The sequence below is a fragment of the Lingula anatina genome, chromosome 5 (genome assembly GCF_051362555.1).
Source record: "Lingula anatina isolate TDL-2025a chromosome 5, LinAna3.0, whole genome shotgun sequence".
NCBI classification, from domain to species: Eukaryota; Metazoa; Brachiopoda; class Lingulata; order Lingulida; family Lingulidae; genus Lingula; species Lingula anatina.
Window position 1 is genome coordinate 8,431,105 of NC_141771.1, and position 24,352 is coordinate 8,455,456.

The 24,352-nt window shown below is 36.3% G+C and overlaps 1 protein-coding gene across 16 annotated transcripts in view; it reads left to right on the forward strand.

The window, feature by feature from the left end:
• LOC106167537 (partitioning defective 3 homolog) overlaps nt 1-23,884 on the forward strand; it is a 51,340-nt gene extending 27,456 nt beyond the window's left edge. For 5 of the 16 annotated variants that reach the window (XM_087012492.1, XM_087012501.1, XM_087012504.1 and 2 more), the window contains 18 exons: nt 1,030-1,496; nt 1,951-2,090; nt 2,347-2,484; nt 4,489-4,716; nt 5,172-5,804; nt 6,323-6,436; nt 7,827-7,999; nt 8,388-8,530; nt 8,710-8,778; nt 9,805-9,960; nt 13,128-13,364; nt 13,611-13,752; nt 14,032-14,178; nt 14,719-14,748; nt 15,904-16,162; nt 18,255-18,317; nt 19,767-19,870; nt 20,614-23,884. In XM_087012492.1, the coding sequence (XP_086868618.1) occupies nt 1,030-1,496; nt 1,951-2,090; nt 2,347-2,484; nt 4,489-4,716; nt 5,172-5,804; nt 6,323-6,436; nt 7,827-7,999; nt 8,388-8,530; nt 8,710-8,778; nt 9,805-9,960; nt 13,128-13,364; nt 13,611-13,752; nt 14,032-14,178; nt 14,719-14,748; nt 15,904-16,162; nt 18,255-18,317; nt 19,767-19,870; nt 20,614-21,217 (3,847 nt within the window). In that variant the 3' untranslated portion in view covers nt 21,218-23,884. The remainder of the gene's footprint in view (nt 1-1,029; nt 1,497-1,950; nt 2,091-2,346; nt 2,485-4,488; nt 4,717-5,171; nt 5,805-6,322; nt 6,437-7,826; nt 8,000-8,387; nt 8,531-8,709; nt 8,779-9,804; nt 9,961-13,127; nt 13,365-13,610; nt 13,753-14,031; nt 14,179-14,718; nt 14,749-15,903; nt 16,163-18,254; nt 18,318-19,766; nt 19,871-20,613) is intronic. The other 11 variants (XM_087012498.1, XM_087012499.1, XM_087012494.1 and 8 more) reach the window with 11 other exon arrangements.
• Nucleotides 23,885-24,352: the final 468 nt, after the last annotated feature.

A 24,352-nucleotide genomic window follows, 5' to 3' on the forward strand; every position in this document is an offset into this window, starting at 1 on the left:
TTTGGGAACTGTCTTTGTCATGATGTTTTAAATTTGATATAAATTCAGGTTGTTCACAAATCATTTTCATTGTTTTTAGCCCTGAAAGCCATTTTTCAGATAACAATACATGCAATTGACATTTTTTTATGCAGAGCAGTCTTTACCATTGAAAATATTTAAAGTCATAATAACTCTTCGTTTTGGCCAAAAATTGGATTTTCCTGGAAAAAACGGCAATTTTCCCGTACTTACCAATGGCCAACGACCCCATTCCTGCATTCAAAGTTAATCCAGGGTTTTTTTCCTAAACGTACGGTTTTTTGTTAAAATCTCTTAAGAGATTTTAACTGACGGAGCTCTCTCTGACATTGCAAAGTCACTGGTGACCTACTTAAAACCTCGGGAAAAGCAGACAACAACAACACTATATAAGATTCATGAGATATATTCGTCTTTTTGTTAAAAATGCATTTATATCCACAATGTGTGCCATTCTGGGCTTTTCGTTATCCGACGCACTGTACAAAAACTCGCAACTTACGTCTGAGGGTTTCCCGCCATGTTATTTTGGTCTCGAATGAACGCGAGAATCCGCGTGACACCATTACGTCATTAGCAACGAATGCACTTGTCGACCGGAAAAAAGGGATCGAAAGCCCTATTGACAAGCACAGATTTTAGTTTTCCTACAATAACGGCCGTTTTAGTGGTAAAATACAATAGAATATATTTCCATGCGTTGTTTACAATGTATTTCATGCGGATTTTTGAATCTCAAAGGAAGAGTTATTATTGCTTTAAGTCTGTATGCAAATCCAAAAACAGTAATTTTTGTGTGCATGAATAATATTTAGAACATATTAGAAAATATATAATTGCTAAGTCACAAGCTTTTACTTGTTTTACATAAGATTATGAGCTATTTGATACCAGAGATATTTATGACATGCTATCATCAGATCAACCTCCTGAAAATGTATTTCTTTCACTGACATGTTTTTGAACATTATTCTGTATGTCAACCAATGACAACTTTTCTGTTTTCAGCGCTCAGGAAATCTTCCGCCAAGCATTGAATACTCCCGATATTAAACTTCAAATCATTCGAGCAGAGTCTCCACCATTGCCCAAGCAACCACCTCCCACAATGCCCAAGCCATCATGGCGGCGAAAGCAAGATGAGGTTCTGAAAGAAAACAATGTTCCAATAGCAGAAAGAGAAAAAGCCATTGGAGATAAACTCATTAATGGTAACAATATGTCAGAGACAAATAACACAAAATACATGGATGTACCGATGAACATTGAACACCAGAAGGGTGGAGGGGAGGAAGAAGGGGACATTACGTCGCCTAACAAGAAAACCCCACCTGCCGTCCCACAGAGGTCACCCTCTACGCATTTGACAGCGCCTGCACCTGGGGTTTCAGTAGTGCCAGTTGAGCGGAACATTTTAACGGGACCAACTAACACAAGAAAGATAGGGAAGAAAGTGCACATACAACTTACAAAAGGTATTTGCATTTACCTGTAATTTTTTTTCTTATATTAGGTTGACCAAAATATTGAAAAATTTATCATTGACTTGCTAAGTGTCTATAAACAGTAATGCCAAATGTTTTTAATGATTCTGTTTACAAATTGGTCAGAAATATTATATTGATTTGTTGAGGGTTTGTAAACGGAAATGAACATCAGAAAATATGAATGTTATGGAGGTAGTGGGCACTCTTTTCCTTCCCCCCCCCCCCCCCCCCCCCCCCCTTTCTCTGTATCCACTTCTGATTACTGTTCTTTTGGAAGAGGTTACTTTTGTTGCTTACCAACTTCATGATATATGGATGAGATCAAACTATATTTATGGCTATTTCAGGTCCACAGGGTCTGGGATTCAGTATTACTACCCGGGACAACCCTGCAGGAGGAAACTGTCCCATTTATATCAAACTATGTTTATGGCTATTTCAGGTCCACAGGGTCTGGGATTCAGTATTACTACCCGGGACAACCCAGCAGGAGGAAACTGTCCCATTTATATCAAAAATATCTTGCCAAAGGGTGCTGCAATACAAGATGGCCGACTCAAGCCTGGAGATAGATTGTTGGAGGTATGTTGCTTAAACCCCCTTTACACTGGACGGCATCCTTTCTGCCCTCCTTTAACAACCCTGAAGCTGGCATCGTTGTGGTGGTAGAAGCTTGAAACAAATTTAAAACACAAATTAATGAAATTTTAATGAAATTCCAGTAATGAAATGATTTTGATTATAACACAACACATGCATTGTGAACTCTTGCCAGTTGACTATATAGTTATTAAGCATCAAAGACTACATTCTAGCTATTAATAATTTCTGATATCAGGTCAATGGTATAGAGATGACAGGGAAGACTCAGGCCGAGGCGGTGTCCATTCTCCGGAACACTAAGCTGGGCAGTGTGGTCAACCTGGTGGTGTCCAGGCAGGAGGAAGAGGAACAGTTTGCTGTCCCCAGACAACTGGTAAGACCAGAAACACTGGCAGGTGGTTGATCAGAAAGGACTCGTAAGAATTTTACTCTTTGATTTTTTTTTTTTTTTTTTCCACATTTCAGCCGACAGTTTCTCTTACTACAACTGGTAAGCTAATCAAATTACTTTTTTTTCCCAAGACAGAAATTGAGGAGATAAGATATTATTTTGACTCTCTGGGAAATTTTGTTTGGCACAGTTCAGCTTACTGTTTCTCACATTTTGCCTTAAAGTTCTCCCCATGTATTAGTTTTTATTCTATTTTCACATTTCTCTGCTTTTTGGACTTCACATATCTGACACCCAGTTCAAAATTTCTTTCCATTTCTTCAACAGTCTGCACTTAGTGTTTTGATGCATAACTTGCGTTTCATATGCCCTGGAAAATCTGGTATCACATAATTAATTCACATGTCAGTGGAAATCTTTCATAATGCACCAAGCTATGGTTTTTTTGTTTTCATTTTGATTAAAATCATTGTTTCACTCACATATAAAAAAAATTAGCACTGTTTTATAGAAAAAAAGGAAATTATTGGCCACATATGAAAATGGATTTTTTTGTTTGTTTGTTTGTTCATGATAAATTGTTATCATAATTGTCAATAGTTACCAAATTAAATCAGTGTTTTCTTGCATTTGAAGCATGCTAAATTGAAGGTAAAAAAAATGAGATGCACTTGCAGGTTGAAGTGTTGAGATAAACTGTAGTGAGAGTGTTTATATTGCACCTTGCAGTCTGGCAGGTTTTACATTCATCCAGCAAGTGTCTGTGATACTAAAGTCATGTTTTCGTTAGAACAAACATCGATCCTGTTTCCAACCTGTCTCATTACACTGTCTGAATACTGCTAAGTATTTCATATTAGTAATAAATTATCCGTTCACTTTGAGAGGTCTAAGCCTGAAATTATATATATATACTCCACAGGGGGTTTTTACTGTCTTTCACAGTTCTCACAAAGTTTATTCTCTACTGTTAAGTTAATTATTTGGCTGTGCCAATTTTTGAGACTGGATTCAGGTGAGCCTTTTACATAATAACCAGACCTCTCAAAGTGAACTGATACAGACTGCATTGATTATAAATCAACATAAAAAAGACCTTAGTTAACTAATGACAATCAGATGGCTGATACTGATGGGTTTTTAGAGGATTGATGGATGCAAGCTGACTGAAAACATGCTTTGAAACTGATTAACTGACACATTTAGACAATCAGGTTCTTTGAAGACTAACATTGTATCCAGGCATTTTTAAATCCCATACATGAAACAACATAGTCATCCACTGATGGCAGATGATTTATTTTTGATCTGAAATATTACTGAGGAGACTATGCCATTGAGGATATTCCAGGTTACCTCACTGTTATTGAAATTTTTGATGTTGTCAGTGTGGGTAAAGCTTTGGGCTCTTAAACACCTGCTATATGCTGTTTCTGCTGCATACCGATCTTTATTTCTTCGTGGGCTTTTTGCTGTTGTAACTTAATGGCTTGTGTTTTACAGTGTTTGATTGAACTTACAGGTTTGATGTATGGAATTGCTGTTTTTGTACCTGTAATTTGGAAATTAGTACTGTAGAATATGTGGATCTAATTCATTATCTGTCCTATATCATTACATTTTTCTTCTGTGGGTAAAAGATAACTATAGAGAGCATTACAGTGATTCTGTGTTGTAAAGATACCTATAGATTAGCTGACTTGTATATTTAGATGTACCATGCATGTTCATTTAGTAGAATATCTCTCTTTCTCTTTGTGTTTTATTCCCATAATGTGCAACCAGTCATTCTTTTTTCCTAATTTGTAAAGAAAACTAAAGAAAGTGAAATTTTTTTTTACAAATTTAGACAAATATCTACATTCGATCCTTCCTGTGATTGGTTGCACAATGTATTCTCAAACCTCATTGGTGAACCGTACTCTTAACTGTGTGGCTGCCTGTAACCTCTGACCTTTGCACCTTGTGACCTTATGCAAATTGCAGGAATCAGACTCTACGAATGCTTTACAGCCAGCAGAAAAAGCTGCAGAGGAGGAGATCCCGGCCAAGGGTAACAAAGATATTCTGTCCTTTGAAATTCCATTGAATGAGACAGGGTCGGCTGGGCTGGGGGTTAGCGTGAAAGGAAAGACGTCCACGGATGACCAAGGGAACACCAGAGACCTGGGGATTTTCATCAAGGCTGTTATTCACGGCGGTGCTGCTTCCAAGGTGAGTGGAAAATGGCTGTCAGATTGGTTTCGGGTTAGATTATGATGATCTTCCATCTTGGAAGTGAAGACAATCCCAGAGAAGATGGCAGTTAGCATTGTTTGAAGATATTTCGCTGAAAGACATAGGTGTTAATGAAAGCGCAGAAAGAAGTGGCTTTTGCTGTCAGAATTGACATGTAAGACTGTTAGCCTGGATCTTAACAGTTAATCCCGCATAAAATTAATTTACAAAAATGAATAGTACAAAATTTGTTTGTGTATTTTGAAAGGCTTGTAACTTCTTGAAATAAAGGTGTGGTGTATTGGGTTGCATCTTTCTCCCTGATAGTAATCTCTACAGGTAAAACATTTCAAATGTACATCTTTTAATTTGCATTGTAGCCATATATGCTGATTGATTATTTCAAATCTGCAATGTTAAGAGATTAATCACTGATTTGAATATGTTTCTAGGATGGAAGATTGAAAATTAATGACCAGCTGGTCAAAGTTAATGGAGAAAACTTAATTGGAAAGACGAACACGGAGGCCATGGACTCTTTGAGGCGGGCCATGCAAAAAACGGACCCTGTGCCAGGGATTATAAACCTGGTGATTGCACGCCGTATCGGGGCGCCACTTGCCAGTGGAACATCAACTCCAAATACTTCCGGAGGTGATCACCGAATTCTCCATGAACGAGAAAAGTCAAACACCAGCGAGGTTTTCTTCAATGGCCCAGAAGCAATGGAAGACTTTTCCTCTCAGCCATTGAAAAGAGAGGATTTAAAAGATACTGGAGAGGTTCGAGGAGACGAACCTTCTGAATTTAAAGAAAATAACTTGGACAAGGCCATTGACATACAGAAAATTCGTAATCCTGTACTTGACAGAATAACAGGAGGCGCTGGTCTCAGAAACCAGATTCCGTATGGCATGGGGCCCAGTGAGCATTTAAATGAAAATCGGACTTCCATGGGTGAACATAATCATTCCCCTCCCAACCAATCAAATTCCTTGCAACATCAGCTGAATAATTCAATCACATTGACAGGATCTTCCGGAGAAGTGATCATGATTGATGATGATCAGCTGACACAAGTCAAGGTAGGATTTTTATTGAATTGACTGTGTTTTCAAGACTCTGCGATGAATAACTTCACCATATCTTACTAGAAAGCAATAAAGTAGTACTAGATGTTTATCATCAACATTTCTCCAGTTCTTCATTATTGTTTAATACATCTCGTTTCTTTACAATACTTCAGTACTCCTTTCACCTAGTGATTTTACTTCTTGTGTGCCATTTATACTGACTGTTTATTTGTCTAGTAATTTATGTATGGGTTTGTGATTTTAATTAATAAGACAGAGAGGAGGAGGTTCTACAAAAAGTGTCCAGAAAAGAATAAAAAAATGAGGAGTTCAGTTCAACATGTTATATTTAATCCTAAATCTAACCTCATTTTCCTTGATGGAAACGATATGCTGGGACATACCATGTTTTTTTATTGTATGTTTGCTAGCTACAGCCACAAGTTGGCAGCGTTACTTTAGTCACGTGCGTGCTGGTCCTAGATGGCGCTAGGTTCTGGGCTTTGTTTACAGCGCTTCTTGAATTTCAGCTGCGTCCGCGGGCGATGCCCTCCCCTGCCAGACCGCATTCCTCTATAGATTTCCTTAATTACCCACAGCCGCAGAGGGGCAGTTTTCGAAAGCAATATGAGCAAGCCAGAATGGTAAAATAACAAAGCATTTGAATGGGAGGTAGCAAGTTGCATGTTGTCTAGATCATAGGTCCAATGGTTGCTTCTGTTAATTGCTTAAGGGCCTTGTTGAAACTTTTAGATGATTTGGTGTTAGGAATTTCCTGTTGCATGTAAAAATGAAGATGCAAGATACAATTTGTTCTTGGGTTTGTAGGTGAATGGTTACATTTTGCTCTCATTCAAAATGCCTTATGTTCACTTTAAAAATGACATTTTCCTTTAAGGCCATTTATTCTTTGGTTTGAGTCTTCCACAGTAGATTTTTGTAGCTGCTGATGTTTTATTTCCATTCTAAATGCATATTTTACTAATATTGTTATAATTGAAATGCTCTGTAGTTTAGTAAATCAAATATTATTCATTGCATCATGGTCCAAAATCGATTACATCATCAAATGATTTAAGGCGAATAAGCATGCTATATAGTTTAGGGTTGCTTACACTCATATTAGAGTTCAGAGGCCCCTCAAATCCACTGATAATTGTACAGTTAGCAAAATTTCAGGCTTGCTGCAAACTCTCTTGTAAATGTGCAAGAAGGAAACGAGGGCCATTAAAAATTTAAATCCTTTTCATATCTTTACTAATCTGGTGAATTAATAAGATACTCTTGCAAATTTGCAGCAACAAAGTTTGCTTTAGATTGTTTGCTGTAAACTTCATAGTTTGTGGCAAATTTTCTGCATTTTTTTTTTAATCTAAAGGTTATGCCTTCTGTGTTATTCCCATTTTTAACAAATTCAGTTAATGTCGCATGTCCAAGTTGCAAGACATTTTGTTATCTTGACTTTTTTGTTTCATATTCCATTTGACTTATTTAGCAAGTTTGCTTATCCCAGATTTGTATACTTCAAAGGCTTTGCTGTTTTATAAACTGCACTGATGATAACAATTTTCCTTTTGTTGCATTTCAGCACTACTTTTGTTTTAGATGGAATACTATATGCTTTTCATTATTTGTTTTCTTTGTCATTGCATCTTGTTACTTTTCCAACCATGGATCTATTAACAAATCATTTGCTTGGTTTTATATAGGTTTTGAGATTTTCAAGGTGTTTTTATCAGCAATACCTATTATTTAATTCATTTTATACCAAGGATTAGTCACATCTAACTTTCATTGTGCTTTATCTTTTGTGTTTTAATTTATTCAAAGAGACAAAGATATATTTTGTCAAAATGATTTTTGTTTTCTAAGGGGCTAGCTTTCACATTTCCTGATTTGTATTATTTTGCATTCACATTCTGTATAAAAATATATTAGCTTCATACAATGTCATTGATGCGTGGCACCAAACATTATACTCTTGTTGTGTTTTCTTTAAAAAAATTCTTAATTTCCCTATTGTCCCATCTTCAGAAACCCAGTACCTCCAAGGAGAGGCCCCACTCTACAATAGGTTTCAATGCCAATGCCATAGCTGCCTCTCACCAGCCCCAGGGCCAGGGAGCCTCCACAGAGGGGGCACCAGTCCCCCCTGAGTGGCTCAGTCAGTGGCAAGACCACCAGAACAAGGATGAAGAAGAGGATATGTGAGTTGGAAATTTTTTTTTTTTTTTTTTGTTTGTTTGTTTTTGTTTTTGTTTTTTTGTTTTTTTGTAAATTTTGCCAAGGACACACGTTTTCAAGCAGATTATGTTGGTTATTCACTATCATAATATTCATCTTTGTCATTGCTTTTAAGAAAAAAAAAAGACATGGCCAAAATATAGAAAAAAGAAGAAGAACACCTCAGCCAAAACAGTTAATTTCTTATTATTATTGATTAAATGATTCATAAATGAATAGATAAACCACTAAGATTTGAACAGTTTTTAATTTATTAAGTAAACCTTTTTTTTAACTCACATGAAATTTCCATCCAAATTCCTGGTAAGATGTCTCAGGTCAACAAATATAATATCATGTTTGTTTTTGCAGGAGTCCTATGCCAGATGAAGGCCATGATCCATTTAGGCGGGAAGGTTTTGGACGGCAGAGTATGTCTGAAAAGAGAAAGGGGCATCTGGATCCAACCAAAAGTGAGATATACCAGAAGGCAAAAATGGCCAGAGAAATACGAGGTGGGTGAATAGTGTGACCATATAGATGTAGAATATCTGAAAGGCATATAAAAAAATGTCAAGATGAAACTGTATCAGTTCTGCTAATCCGTAGATCTATACATTTAATTATATGTTTCAGCCTGTCTCTATCTGTTATTTTCTATCTTTGGAACCCATTTTCTCCTGTTTCAATCTAGGAATGAGTGGGAGTCAAACTCTCCCTTTGCCAACAAAACACAAGCGTCCAGCCTCTTTCCAGTATGCAGGTAAACTAGGTGGCGCCACTGGCACAAAATGGTGGATGAAAAGGGAGCGCAACTAATATGTTGCATGCATTGTATAATTGTATGACATGGGGAACTATTAACCACCAATGTTTTATTCAACATTTTCAGGGCATTGTGTTCTATTTTATCAAGTATTAACCAACAAGGGCATCCTTGCGGTGTCTTTTAATTTCACTTATTTCAGCTTCACTGGTAATCTCCTAAACTTTTTGAGAATTTACCTGTTTCATAATAGGGCTTTGCTTGGCCACTTGGGTCTTTCAATAAGCAGCAGATCAATGATATCCAATTTGGACTTCATTTTTCTGTAACAAATTTGGCTTGCTTAGGATTAGGGGCATCATTGTGACATGCAACATTGCTTTAAATGATAACATTTTTAAATTGCTTCCATGTGCCACTGAATCTGTCATCTTTCAACAATTTAATTCTGTCAAGTTCATCCAATATTTGAGGGCAGGTCCTGCATGCAGAAAAAAACAACTTCTCTGGTTCTTCAGTTACTTCAAAAATAACCACTTTAATTCCAAAATAAGGAGGTTATTTTACATTTCTGTTTTCTTCTTAAAGTGGGGAAAAGTTGTTTTTGAAAAACTTGACTTAATATTTCTCATCTAGATCAGTGACAACCAGTCATGAACTTCCATTTCATGCTTCTGTTTGATTTTCAGTTTTCAAATTAACACAACAAAATCTGTCTGATTGCATTCAAACTTGAGGCTCTCCAGTGCATCCACAGAGCCAAGAAAATTCTCCCATTGTCATTGGGACAACAGGGATGTATGATGCATTGTATGAGTACATGCAATGATACATTGTATCAGCACAAAATTATAACATTGTATTAGCATAATGATACATTGTGTCAGTTCATACAATGATACATTGTATCTGTATACAGTGACACACTGTATCAACCCACAAGGATACAAAGTATAAGTGCACTGCTTGCTGATTAACTGCCACTTAACAATTAACCAACGTTTTAATCTCGTATAATTGCAGATGGTGGCAATAACGAGGATGAGGATGACTATGGGGATGATGAGGAGGAGGATAACCAGATCAACGGTGCGCGAATCGTTCGTGCGGGTTCTGCCGAGTCCCTGCTAGGTCATTCTAACCTCTCACTGCATGAACGGATACGATTCACCGGGGATGGTATATATATATATATATGCTTTCTTTAACCTAGTGCATTATAGATACTAACTGAAGGTTTTAACAGGACCCATGTGGTTTCATAGATTCTGTACTTTTTTTTCCACAGAGACAGTCTGTTGAAATTGTTTTATTTGAGAATTTTTTAATGGATTTTTAAAAACTGTACTTGTAAGTAAATTCATAAAATATCTACAAACTTCAAAGTAGAGTTTTGTATTACAAATCAAATCAAGTTGTTTTTCAATTTTTTTCTTTATTTTTATATTCACTTGTATGAATTAAATAACAAGGTCTGTTGAAGCCTTTGCAATATATGCATTTTCACTGATGATAAGATAGAAAACTCTCACTTAATAGACCATTTATTCTAATGAAGCTATCTTAATGATCACTGTCATGAATACTATATTATTATAGCTGCACAAACACCATGCATTATGATGTATTACTCTCTCTCTCTCTCTCTCTCTCTCTCTCTCTCTCTCTCTCTCTCTCTCTCTCACCTGAAACACTGTATAAGTTTTGCTAAAGAAACCTTAGTCTTATAAACTTGAAAAGAAGGTACTTATTCACTCCTTGGCCCAATCATATGGAAAAAATACAAAAGAGGCCTAATGTGATGTAAATTAGTTGAATTATGCGTGACATCGTTCTGTGACAAGCCTCCCTCCCCCGGACACAATAAGTTGACTTTCAACCAATTATGGGTCAATGTTAATTTGCTGCTTGACCCCCATGGCCTCTCTGTTGTGTGTAAAGAGCATTAGAGTGAGGTGCTAGCCTCGTAATGGTTCAGGGCATGAAAAAGCAACATAGCACTATTGAGAATAACACACAGCACATGAACAGTGAAAGTTGACATTGTATTGAATTGCTTTGTATTGTGATGTCACAGGCAGAGTTGACATTGCCTTGTACACACACACCCGGCTAGGTTTAATAAGACGGCTTGGCAAGGAGAGGCCAGAAGGCTACGTTTGTTGACTTTTTCCCCAACAATCAATTTCAAAGACATCACAGTAGAACAAATAGTGACAGCAAAGGGAGGGAACTTGTGGGGCTAATTAGGCATTAAGATAAATCTTGGCACTTTGAATTGCTCGTGCTGGCTGGTTTATGGAAAGTGAGGTATTCTTAGAGGGGAGAAAAGAACTTGTGGTGCACACACTTCTGGTGTTAAGCCAGTTCCTCTTTGTAGAGATTATTCCAGCTCAGGGGACCACATATTTTATACGTCTTCCAGGAATCATCTGTGTCAATTACGGGAGAACCTAGAGCAGTTGTTTTGTTCAGTGCAAATAGACACCGTGTGTGAAAGATGTAGTCAGTGCTCCAGTGTGGAAAATTTTATCACCAGAGGGATCATGCAACCCATCTTTTCTGGAGGAATATGCAGTCAGTATTGAGGCATAACACTTGTTAGACAAACTGCATTAAAGGAGCAGTTACCATGGTTGGTTTTTTCACTGAATATAGATATGCTCAGGACATGCAGGTTATGCTGAAGGGCTCATAAACTACCTGTGTCCTACTGGCCAAACCCAAACAATTTGAGATTGACCAGTCATTATTTAGCCAGTCACCTGTCTGGTGACCCAAACTGACCGATCTGACATTGATTATTATATTTGACCACTGGTCAGTAGGAGATATTCCCAATCGCCACTTGTCACAACTGATCCTCGGTGGTGTCAAAATGGCATCTGTTCTCCATGTGTCATTTGGAGAAACTGTCACCTACTGGACATGTCCCAATGACTGTAAGTAATAATAGTGTCATTTTCATACAGGCTGATTAGTTAAGATAATCTTTGCTGAAATTCTTGCATTTTGGAGTAGCTTTTAAATGAGCAGATATGTTCCAGCAAAAAAAAAATCGACAAGTCAAATAGAAATGGGCAAAATACACTCAATTATTTATAATTATAAACTATATTATATCTATAAATTGTCTGAGGCATCAGTGAGAAGTTGATAACCTAGCATGAACACAGGTGTAGAAATCTGGCCTTGCAAAAAGTGCTTTCCTGTGATCTGAAATTAATACACAAGTAACTCGATTCAAATATAGGAAGCATGCATTATAGCTATAATGAATGAGTATGCATCAAGTTTTAACAGGCATGTTGTAAGCAGTGATGAAATAATACAGTGTATGCGGGGAGGGGTGGGGCTGATAAGAAAAAAAGGAAGTTTGACTAGCAGCATGTTGTGTAAGTAGACTGCGTCAACTGTATGGCAAGAGCAAACTCCAAGCTGTAAACAAAGCAGCCCTCATTCTACATACTATACACTAAAACTAATGATGCATGTTTAACTAAATAATACACAGTCCTTCTTAGTTTAATAGCATTGTATTCAGGTGCATTTAGTCTGTTTGTTTAACACAGTTAAATAGTTTGGTTAACACAGTTTGACAGCTGTAGGCTTCTCAGTATGGACAACTCTGCTGTAGAGCACAGAACAAGTTCTAGTTTTTTGCTCTCTGCCAAGGAGCATACAGAAAGATAGCTATAGTAAATGTTTTTTAATGGTACCCATTCTTCACTTGCTTAAAATTTTATCAGCAGGATTTTAATTTTATTATTAATAAAACTGATGCAATGTGATGCTGTCAGTTTATAGGTCACAGTGAGAATACAAAAAAAAAGGAAGCAAAGCCATACATCAAGAATACACATCGTACCATAAATACCTTCAACAGCTTTGAAATTATTTGCGCTCTGTAGTGATTATTTGCTAAGTAACCCAAATATTTTGGGACAGAAGTGACAGAATTCATTGTTTTACTTGATGTAACTTGGAAATTGGACCCTGTTCATCTTCAGTATGTGAAGAATTTTCCATATTCAAATACCTTCCATATTAGAAAAAGACTAAACTCCCTACCTCTTTCAGATTCTGTACAATTCTTTGGGCACTTTCTGTATTTATTTCTTCCATAGTTAGGCTCAGGTCCTCTTTATTTTATTGTTTTGTAGTAAGAACTAACATAGTACCCAACACAAAGTAAGCCAAGTAAACAAAATCATCTTATAAAAAATCTGATATCTTAAAATAACTAAGACAAAAAAATATACATCTTTTCCTCAATTTGCCTGATTTGAGATAACCTCAACCTTGACATACCATGACCTTTTACCTTGACCTATTTTCTAATCCAGTAGGTGGTAACAAGCAGGACTTTGGCCCTACCTTGGGGATGAAGAAGTCCAGTTCTCTGGAGAGTCTCCAGGCCATGGTAGAGGAAGTGGTCAAGGAGGAGGATGGAAATTACTGGAACCAGGGGACGGGAGGGGTCAGCAGAAGTCGCGGGTGCAATGAGAGTTTTCGCAATGCAGTGGATAGGTCATATGAAGGTCAAGTTGGTGTGGTGGCAGAGACAGTTCCCATGGAACCACGTAAGTTGGATTTTGTGATGAGAACAATGAAGTTAATGGCAGTAAAGTCGTTTAGGACTGAATTATCCCTTCAGGTAGCATCATTTTTATAAAGGTGGTCAGTAAATAACAAGGTGAAAAAAAATGTACTTTTGCACCCCTATGAATATCTGGTATTCAACTTAAAATAAAAAACCCAAGAATCAAAGAAACATGATATCTTGTGTATTTTGCAAAATTTATTATGTATGCCTTTATTTGCTGCAGTGGAGGAGGAAAGTTCAGAAGGAGGCTCTATTCGCCAGTCTGGTGGACGGGATTCTTTCAGCAGTAACAGCAGTGACCCCATGAGTGTGAACAGGAAGAAGAAAAAAGGAGGGCTGTTTAAGGGGCTAGGGCATATGTTTAGGTAAACTGTCCGAGTTTCTGGAATTTTTCAAAGTATTATGAAAAACTAAACTAACTTAAGTGAGAAATATTTTTAAGCAGACTACCATTTTGATGTATTTTGGGTAATTTTAGCACTGCGAGGTATGATATTGCTGTTGTGCATAATTATGTTAGCAAACTCCTGCTGTAATCCTTATAAAGTTAGGGGAGGGCATAAAATAATTATTTACTTTCCGTGATGAAAAATAAACAAGATTACAAACAGCGTCGTTGACTGTAATAAATATTTTCATTTCAGGTTTGGGAAGCACAGAAAATCCCTGGAAGATCGAATGCCCAAGATGTCGTCTGCAGAGATGCACCGCCAGAGAGAGCTGGAGAAACAAAAACAAGAACAGATGGAAAGATATAAAGCAAGGATTGACGCTCAACAGGAACAAGAAAGGTATTTTTGCACAGAGGGGGCTGAAAAAAGAAATTAGGTCATACATGCACTAAAACAGCAGTATGGAAAGATTAACAGACACTTCATTTCTTCCTTTCTGATTTTTTATTTTCAGGTGGCTTGACATTAGGTTGACTGCATGGCATCCAGCTTAGACTTGAAGCTAAAAGCATAAATACTAATCTTTTGTCCTTACTGAAAATAATGCTATTTATAGTTTTCCGTTATCAATGTGTTAAATGTACTTTTGGCAGACAAGAGGAGTTGCAGACAGTTGACAATTTCATGCAGTTTTTCTCTCTTGACACGATGATTGTGAATGGCAGTGCACTGCTCAAAGTGTGTAGCTTAAATGTCAAATTCACTCAAAACTAAGACATGGTGAACTACTTGCAAAATAAATGCTTTGCCATCTTTGGATATCTGTAATATACTCTGCATTTACTAACTCTTATTCAACTGATTTACTCTTATTCAATTGATTAACTTTTTCACAAACCTCAATCTTTCTTCAATATTTCTTTCTGCTTGCTTTGAAAGGACTCATGGCAAAAAGGTTCTTGACTCATGGTAGGTGGAGGGATGTGGTGGATATTTTGAAAAAGAAAAAAAGAAAAATGACTGATGCTGACTGTAGTTTATAATTTAGTTGAGTGTGATTTTGGTTGTTGAAAGAAAAATTGAAAGTAGACAATAGTTACAGCTACTGTAGCATGAAAAATTATTATACATCATGCACTTTAAAAAAAATTATATTGTTAACAAAGACCACAGGTAAATGAATTTTTTTTTTTTTTTTTTTTTTTTGGGGGGGGGGGGGAGGGGGAATTGTGTAGAATTAGGCCTCAGTATACAGAACAGATAACCGTGACACTACCACAGTTGTAACAAAACCCAGTTCCAGCATGTTTCGCACGAGCTTTTTAAGTCCTGACACTGGGCACGTCAGTTTCTTCATGTTTTAACTTCCATTCATGTATGCACAGATTACAAATGTGCATCCAGAATTTCATGATTCCCTAGAAGACGAAAAGATAATAGATTGTGAAAAAAACAAACTGCAAGCTTCAATCAAACACCCAGCTCAACCAGTGGGTGGGTAGGAAAATTTGAAAATGAAGAACTAAGTCCACATCGACTCTAGAAATTGGGTTATATGGTTTTTATTACAAGTGTTGCAGTTTGTATTAAAGACTACAAATCATGTGTGTTCTTTGTGGTAAAGTCTGATGCATGTGCATGTTGTGTTTTGTGGTGAATTGGTGTTATAGTGAGGTGTTGGTCATGTTCACACCAAGATCACCTTAGATATAAGACAGACTTATTGACATCATCAGGCAAACATGATACACAAATGTCCTTTACTTTAAATCCTAAAAGATCTCAAAAGATATATTAAGCTGTACGGATTCAAAAAGCCACTGTTAGTTTACGGTTTTATGTCTCACTGTCTTGTATTTATTTCATCTGCACTGGTATAGGAAGTTTGTGGAAAAGAATTAATATAGACTTTGTGAAACTGGACCCAGGTCATCTGATGATGTCATTTAGGGTTGTTTCAGTGTAAGTTGATTCTGTTGTGAACATGCCTGAAATGCTGTGTTGTGGTTATAGTATGTCTAGTGTCCATGGTAGCTTCATAATGTGTTTGAATACTTAAGAGTAAAATATATTTTGATGATGCTTTATGATCTATTTATTTATGTGATTGTCTGCTTATTCTAGGATACAAGAACAATATCGCAAACTCCAGGAAAAGCAGAGGCAGATGGAGAACCAGAAGGCACAACAAGAGCAAGACATGATGTCTCGGATGGAGAGGCAACAACGGAGCATGCCAGCAAACTTGCCCACAACACGAGCAGAGAGAATTCAGCAGCTACGATCGGAACACCAACGGCGCCATCGTGAACGCCATGGCCAGTATCCAATGGAGGAGCAGGAAGAAACCTACGAACGTCAGATAGTTGAAGATGAATATAGGGTAAGTTTTTTAAAAATTGGAACTTTATTTGCTAAAAAAAATTGTTGCATTTAGTTTTGTAGGATTTTGAAATTTATTTCTTTGTCGTGGTAGAAGATTTAATGTAAGGGCTTGAAATGAGTATTGCATGCTGCATATAATAATGTTATTTTCACTTCCATTTTGTATTTAATGTCGAAGAAATTACTGCTCTTTGTGTAGATGGCATTAATTTTGCAACTCAAGTGTTTTTAGAAGAAATGTAGAATTAATATTGTCCTGATGCATGTCATGGTTTGTATGAATTTATGGTGAAATAATCTGCCCAGCAGTTCCTCTTGGGCTTTACTAATAGAAATCTCTATCTAATCCCAATCATAAATAAATGGAATTGATTGAGCATGCTGTATACTGCTGTTTAAATGCAGAAAATGACTGTGGAAAAACGTTGATTTGTTGACAAATTGGTCTGTGGGATGTTTAAACAAGGAAAGCATTAGACTGGGGATTGGTCCTTCTTCATCAGACTATTCTGCAAGATTTGTAATAAAATATATTTAGTGAAAGAAAAGTTTGGCTGTTGAACCCTTAAGAGAAATGAAACCTGTAGCACAGAAGTTAATGGAGACTTTTTGGAATTTGTCTACAGAGACTATGGAATGTAATCTGCTTCATTGATGAAATGAGTTAGACCAATTTCTAGCCTAAATTTTGTTGGAAATTGGCTTTGGGAATAGTAAGGGGGTTGCTATGGAAGTTAAAGTTTTGTGTAATTGCCTGTGCATGTTACTTTCAAAATGTTATAGCTTTGTTAAGTATTGTTGTGAAGCAGGTAAATTACTTTGTAAAAAAAAAAAAGAAAGAAAAATAATGTTTAAGAAGGCAGCAAATTCCTCAAGATTTTGTGCATATCAGAGCTGTGATGGTACAATAACATTGAGTTTAGGTAATGTTGGTGCCAATTATTAGCTCAACAATAAATTCCAGTCAAATATGAAATTTACTTTGATACAGTAGTTTGCCTGTTTTACCTTTTAAGATATAAGATAAGAAAAATATGTTATTCTGCACTATTGATTGCTTAACATGTACAGCAGAAGATGGACCAAAATTATATAATAATTTGGAGAGAGAACAATTTGTTTCAGCTACCAAAGGAATTTATTAATTTATATTATTAAAAATAAATAAATAAAAGATGGCACTTTTAGGTTAACTGAAAACTGTTCATGTTGCAGTCTGTGCTGGGATGTTTGTAGGTGGATCATTGTGGTATTTATTTAATCATTACGTAACATATTTAAGGCATGCAATTTTTGGACTTTTCACTTAGGAATACAGACTCTTCCACCCCTTAAGATCATTGTTCAGTATGTCTCGCTTCATAATATCAGACACTGTAAGATATTATGTCTCAAAGTAAGTTTTTTGCCTGAAATGCAAGGCAGATGCCAACTCAAATAGCAAGTCATTCTGGGAAAATGACCATTTTGATATTATGGGATAGAGTAAAGCATGTTGGGAGTGGTTACAAATGGGGATGACACCAGGGTGATGCAGACTGAATGGTGATAAAGGAAGATTTAAGGACCTTGCTTATATGGCTGATCATTTTAATGAGATCAATACTATATATATTATGGTGAATGCATATCTCTTCTTGGGTAAACTGGTTATAATGGTATTTAATTAGGAATTTTTTACTTTAATCCATTTCATGAAAAGCTTTGCATCCCTTCCTTCTGGTTCACAGAACAACTGGGTTGGTTTTGTCGGAGTATATATGAAACTAAGAAGTGAAGGAACTTTTCCAGAAAGTCGCACCTGTTTCTTAGCGAACCAAAGATTATACATGTCAAAACTGCGGTGTTGTTTTGTAATTTGCTAAAATGTTTTAGAACAGTTGTTTTGTGACACAAAATCTCTTAGGTGATATGTATTTTTGGGTTGTGTGTTGACCAATTGGAGCAGGCTTATCCTCTGTCCCTTCCATCCCCCCCTCTCTCCTCTCCTCTAATAGTTTTGTCTAATGTTGGGTGTGGTTTCTTTGTGCTGTCATTGCTCTTCCAGTAACTATATTATATCATTCTCTTTCTTATCATTATCCTCTTAGTTTCCTACTGATGATGTAGCAAGTGGACATCTTTACTCTGACATGATGTTACAACTTATGACGGTGAGAAATGATATTGTTTATGTATGAAGAAGTCATTTTGTCTGGTATTAAAAATAAGTTGTACATTTTGATTTGTAAGTTCTTCGTAACAGAATTGTCTCCGGCACTATCAGTGGACACAGAATACTAATATCTTAACTTATAACAGATGTTTAGAAAAGCTGTAATATATATAGTTTCAATATATGATTGCCATAAAGGTATTACATCCTGATGATTTTTACATGTTACAAATTAAGGTAAATGGTTACTCTGTTTCAAATATATTTTGTCATTATGAATGCATTTGGCAGCTAGGATGTATTGTTTCTACACAAGTTGGGCAGGTGTCTATTAGTCCCAAATACGAATTAAAATGTGCAAGCATGGACAGTTCTCATTGTGTCAAAGAGATTTGTCTTCTATCATATTTAGTCGCATTTTGTTTCCATAACATAAGAGTGTATATTGCTTCATGTAAACTTGTAAGTAAACTTTGAAGTGTGTTGATCATGGGTCTGAACATAGTGTGTGCATTTGATGCCAAGGCTGTGGTATTGCTTTCAGATTCCAGAACTCTCACAGGCTTGATATTGTTTAATAATATTTAAGACAATTCAGATCTGTGTTTCATGTATTGTTGTTCATTGGGCATAACAACTTGTTTTCTATAACAAGCTTTACTGATCTTGGTGTCAATGTAAAATGTTTTTGAATGTGTTACATTTCTGATTTAATCGGGGATCATTTGCTGTCGTTTCCATGTTAACAGTACATTGTACAGTACAGCTGACATTGACACTTGAACCATTTCTCAGTCTCAATGTCAACTTGTCATTATTAATTGGTGAAATAGGACAATTGGTATGGCTGTTGGGTTCTATCTGGTCATTCAGAGGAGCCCGACTTCTTTGCTGAAATCTCACTTGCAAAGAGAAAGAAACTTTAACGTTACTGTTGTGTGCATGTATACAGGAACCAGATGGGACTTAATGACAGTGATTATTATGATTGGGTGATCTTGTTCTTAATGTTCGTGTTCAAAATGGAATTAACTTGGACTCAAAGTATTCAGTAATCATAAGTTATTATTATATGATCAAACTACCAAGCTGATGAGTATTTTTGCACATTATTTTACCTTATTTTGTGAGACTGTGCCCTGCAGGTGGCATTGGCTGCATTCACAACAGCAGACAAACTAGTCCGTGGATCAAATATGGCAGACCCACTTGAATGCTTGTTTCCTAATCCCCTATTCAGTGTCTGTTAGGGGATTAGACAGAAAGCTTTTAATTAAAGTAAGTTGACATATTTGATCTCCAGATTATTTAGTTGTTGTGAATGCATCATTTAGGCAGTCCAAGTTATTTCCAGTTCTGAACACAGCCAGATGTGTAATGCCTAGGGTGGCAGTGTTTGTTATGCCTAACCTCTGTTTCATTAACACAATTAACCCTTCCCTTACAGAAAAGTGGGCACCAGGGTCCTGTAGGTGGTAACGGGAATGGCGGTGCTAACTCGTACGCTTTGCCGCCAAGGCGAAAACCTGATCCGAGGCCACAGTATGACAGGTAGTGGAGTTCTGGCGCAGTTTTTGCTGCTTTTTGCTGGCCATTTTGGAAATTGTAATGTATTGTGTGTTTGTCTTTTTGCATTGTGCAGTGTTACTGAAAATTTTGTGCATTAAAGTCATGGTGCCATGCATTGTTTTAACACATTGCCATATTGTGTATTGTGCATTGTGATCATGAACAGTGCAATGCACATGTACAGTATGATATAATTTTGTGATATTGCATTGTCATAACACATGGTGCATGGTTAAAATGTATTATACATTGTGATCAGGAAAGTGTACCAAGTCGACACAAAATGAAACAAGGGGGTATTTACATATGCCATTAAATTTCCTTTATTCTCGTCAACTTTTATTTTTTCGGTCAATTGTCAGTCAGATTAATTTAGCACATTATTCTAAAATTAACCCTAAAAGTATTCTTTATAGTTTCATTTATAATGTTTTCATAAAACTTCAAAACAAACTGCAGTCTTGCACTAAGGTAACTCTTGCACTCTAACAACAAACCTAAAATAATTTGTCTCCGTTGGAGCATTTGATGCCTGGGTTGTGTTGCACCTTGTAGTCAGCAGTTGCTGCTATAAAACCGAGCCATAAGATTATTGCTAAAGCAAAGGGGATTTTAGATAAACTACAAAGGCACCTGAACTCTGGGTAAATGTAGGACAAGATAAATCAGTAACATCTAGCAGAAATGATGTGTAAATTATTATTATTTCTTTTGTCTCCTTTCAGACCGAGGTATGATTATTCAGATCCACAATATTACAGTCATTATGCAAATTACAATGAAATCCAAGAACAGTTGAAAAAACAGGATTATTACAGGGAAAAATACATGCAGTACCAACGGGAAAGACAGCAGCAAAATCATCACCACCCTGGTCCTGCTGATGTTCAACAAAATGGTCGGGGTTTTATGCATGGGCCAGGACAGCATAAACCACAGGAAAACAACCGTGATGTGTATGGTCACCCCCATCATAAACCCCCAGAAAATAACCGGGGTGTTTACGGCCACCCACAGCATAAGCTGGACAATAACCGCGAGTCACTTTATGCACAAGTGAATAAAAACAGAGACACAGGTTACAACCAAGGTCAAAGGTCATCAAGGTCACAGACACCAACAAACAATTTGGGTTACAGTCCCCATTATGCTATAAAACCACAACCACAGAATTTACCAAATATTGTCCTGAACGATAACAATTTTGACTACGACGACCCCAGGCATGCATACACAGAGCATCATGGAGGATACGAGGCAATTCCAAGAAGAACTTTGTCACAGAAACAATTGGAAGAATTAGCAATGTCAGGGTCAGCTCAAGTGTAGTCCAGCAAAGCTAACAAAATGGCTGTCATTTCGGTTGTCAAAACAACAGTGAAACCCAGAAGCAGGGTGGCATTTCCACCATTGAAATACAGTGAAGCTAAAATGAGGAGAATATGTGAAGCTTTACACAGAAGTGGCCTGGTTTAAATAAAGTTTAATCTGATAATGTTTGATGAAAAGACATAAGATTTTTGCCAAAAAATGCATGAATGAAGAAAGAGCCTTTTCGAAGTTGTGAGCCTCTTGAAAGAGGAATGTCCCTTTCACATCTTGCGTTACACTTACCTGTATCAGAACAATTACACTAATCCAAATATGTACTTATCTATTTGTGTTTTTGCACCTTTTCACATGTCTGATTCCAACAAAAAAAAAAATCATAAATAACTCATTAACTGGTCAAGTCTAACATGGGGCCTCCGTTTACATGACTCTGTTGTGTGACACCACTCTACAAATTTTTCAATCCCTAGATGTTCCAGTACACATTAGTGTAACACAAGATGTAACAGCCAAGGTTTAAAAGATCATACATTAGTGTGCATGGATGTGATATTTTATGACAGAATATTGCTAAAAAAAATGAGTGATTTGTGTCTTATTCCATCCACTCGTGACATATTCAGGGACAGTTTTGTGGGTTGCTCAGGAAAGTAAAAGTAGTTTTTGTATTGTAATAGGATTTCAACATGAAAATAGACTAGTCTTCATACTCTGTGTATACTCTCATCAGACCCCTTATGTCATAAAATAACATGGCTCAAAATATGGTCCTAATATTTAGGTGAAAGTTAAAATCCAATTTGATCTATGCTCAATTTTTGAAAGGGACGCTGATGAGTTGATGTAACTTGGCCTAAAACAAAAAAGGGCTAAAGTAATGAAAATGTTTTAAGTTGGGTTTAATTAAAAGTTTTATTGTGAAATTTGGCAGCTGTGAATATTTACATATTGTGAACAAACTATTAGCCCAAACTTAGAAATTGGTAAAATATCCACAAACAACACAAGCTTAAAACTTGAGTAGAAAATTGAAATAATATCCTTAGTTTATGTTGAATGTACAAGAATGTCTCTGTCTATTTATATGTCTGAGATTTATCGGTGAAATTTTTCATTTTTGCATCATGAGTGAACCAGCAGCTAGCTAAAACCAACTTGTAAATCAGTACTTTAGGGTAATTTCAGCATTACATCATGATATTACTAAATAATGTTTCTTAATGGTGCAGAATTGCCATTTTGCAGTAGTTTAAGTTGATTATTGTGTAAATACCATCTGCATGTATTGTGTACATTGTTATGTGAAAACAAGCACATGTTCATCTGTGTAAATAAGTGCAAGAGCCACCGTGTGTGCCTTATCATTTGTAAACAAGGTATCACATAGCATTGAGCGAATGAAAAATAATGTGGCAGATGAATGTTAAAGATAGCCTTTTTTTCAACCGATATTGTCCATGGGTTCATTATACATATGCGTCACATATCAAACATTCTTGAGTGATATTTCCATTGAACAATGGAGTTTTTGTAAAAAAAAATATTGTTGGGAGATATTTTTTACTCCTTTCTTTTCTATTCAAATGACCAAGTTATCAGTAAGTAACTGTAGCAAGATACAACAAATGGAACAAAATATGCAATACAAATTCGTCCACATTCATTCCCTGCCCCTGTCTGTAGCAGGTTTGCTATTGAAGACAGTTTTTATACATGGTGATATTAAATACTGCGATTAGGGTTCATTTTGTCCACTTAAAAATCTTTTCCCTGTGTTTCATGTATGTACGTGCTTTTGCTCAAAATACACTGGTGGAAGATGCCCACGGGCAGTCACAATGTCAGGGTCGGGGATATTTATTGTGTATAAATGTCAAAGTAACTGATCTACTGAAAACAAATTGGAACTACAAAAATACAGGTATTTTATTAAACAAGGGCCAGTGGAGAACAGTCTCTAATGGTCACGTGAGTCTGCTCGTGAACTCGTGATTTTACTGTTGCTATCTGTGTAAACGCTATGCGGCTTTGTCTGTCTCCATTTTAATTATAAATTGTAAGAACACTGGTTATTTGATCATCATTGCATTTAGATGTCCTCCTTCCTTCGTAAATGGATAATTTATATTTTGGATTCTTTTGACAGTTATGTTTATCATGTGTACTATAAACTGATTTTGGTTGGTTTAAAGAATCACGCATGTATAGATTAATGTATACGTTATCTTGTCCGTAATTAATTATTTTATCATATAACGTGCTGTAATCTAGTACGTTAACTCATTAAAGGCATATCCCTTATGTGAATTAGTAAATGGTACATGTGATTATTTAAAAGATATCAATGGTTCATTTGGTGCAACGGTTTGGTGTCTTGATGAATCTGCTTAGATAAACATAACATATGCACCCCTCCATTTTTATACGGCAATACTAATATTTATATTTCTAACATTGAACTTGTATATTTCCAGCACTTGATCGGTTCTTTGTACATTGTTATCACGTGAACTGTGTCACGTGAGATATACCACGTGTCTCGTATAAAGGCGTTAAATTGGGTACTAAAATCAGTATTTTAGGTGTACTGTAAGCGTACCGAATCATTGCTAAATTTTGTATCTAAATGATGATGGTAATAAAGTATCTTTAATAGAAATGAAATTGAGTTGCCCGTTTTAATAATGTAGGACGTTTGTCCTGGTCGACGAAAGCTTAATTGTGGAGTCGAGGAACAGAGTAAGATTGGAAAGACGCTTAAGATGCATACCAATGTACAGCTATGCACATTTCCTGATACGCATGCGAGTTAATTCTACCGGTTTCCTGAGCTGTTCAAGTAAATCCCATATTCCAACAGATAGCCTCAAATTAATTACCCTGAGTGTCAGAGCAACGTAAAAGCTAGCTTGTTAAATATACCTTGTGATGGAGTCGCTTTTACTAGTATTGCTGATATGGGTTATATATGAAATCAAGATCGAGCTGGCAATAACGGAATCTAGAACCTAGGGTAAAATTAATCTATCGACTAGCAAAACAAGAAGATATTTCAATCCTTAACTTCAAATGTCTGGTGATAAACTTGACCTACTTATCCGTCCCTCCATTTCGCAGTGATGCGAAAATAAT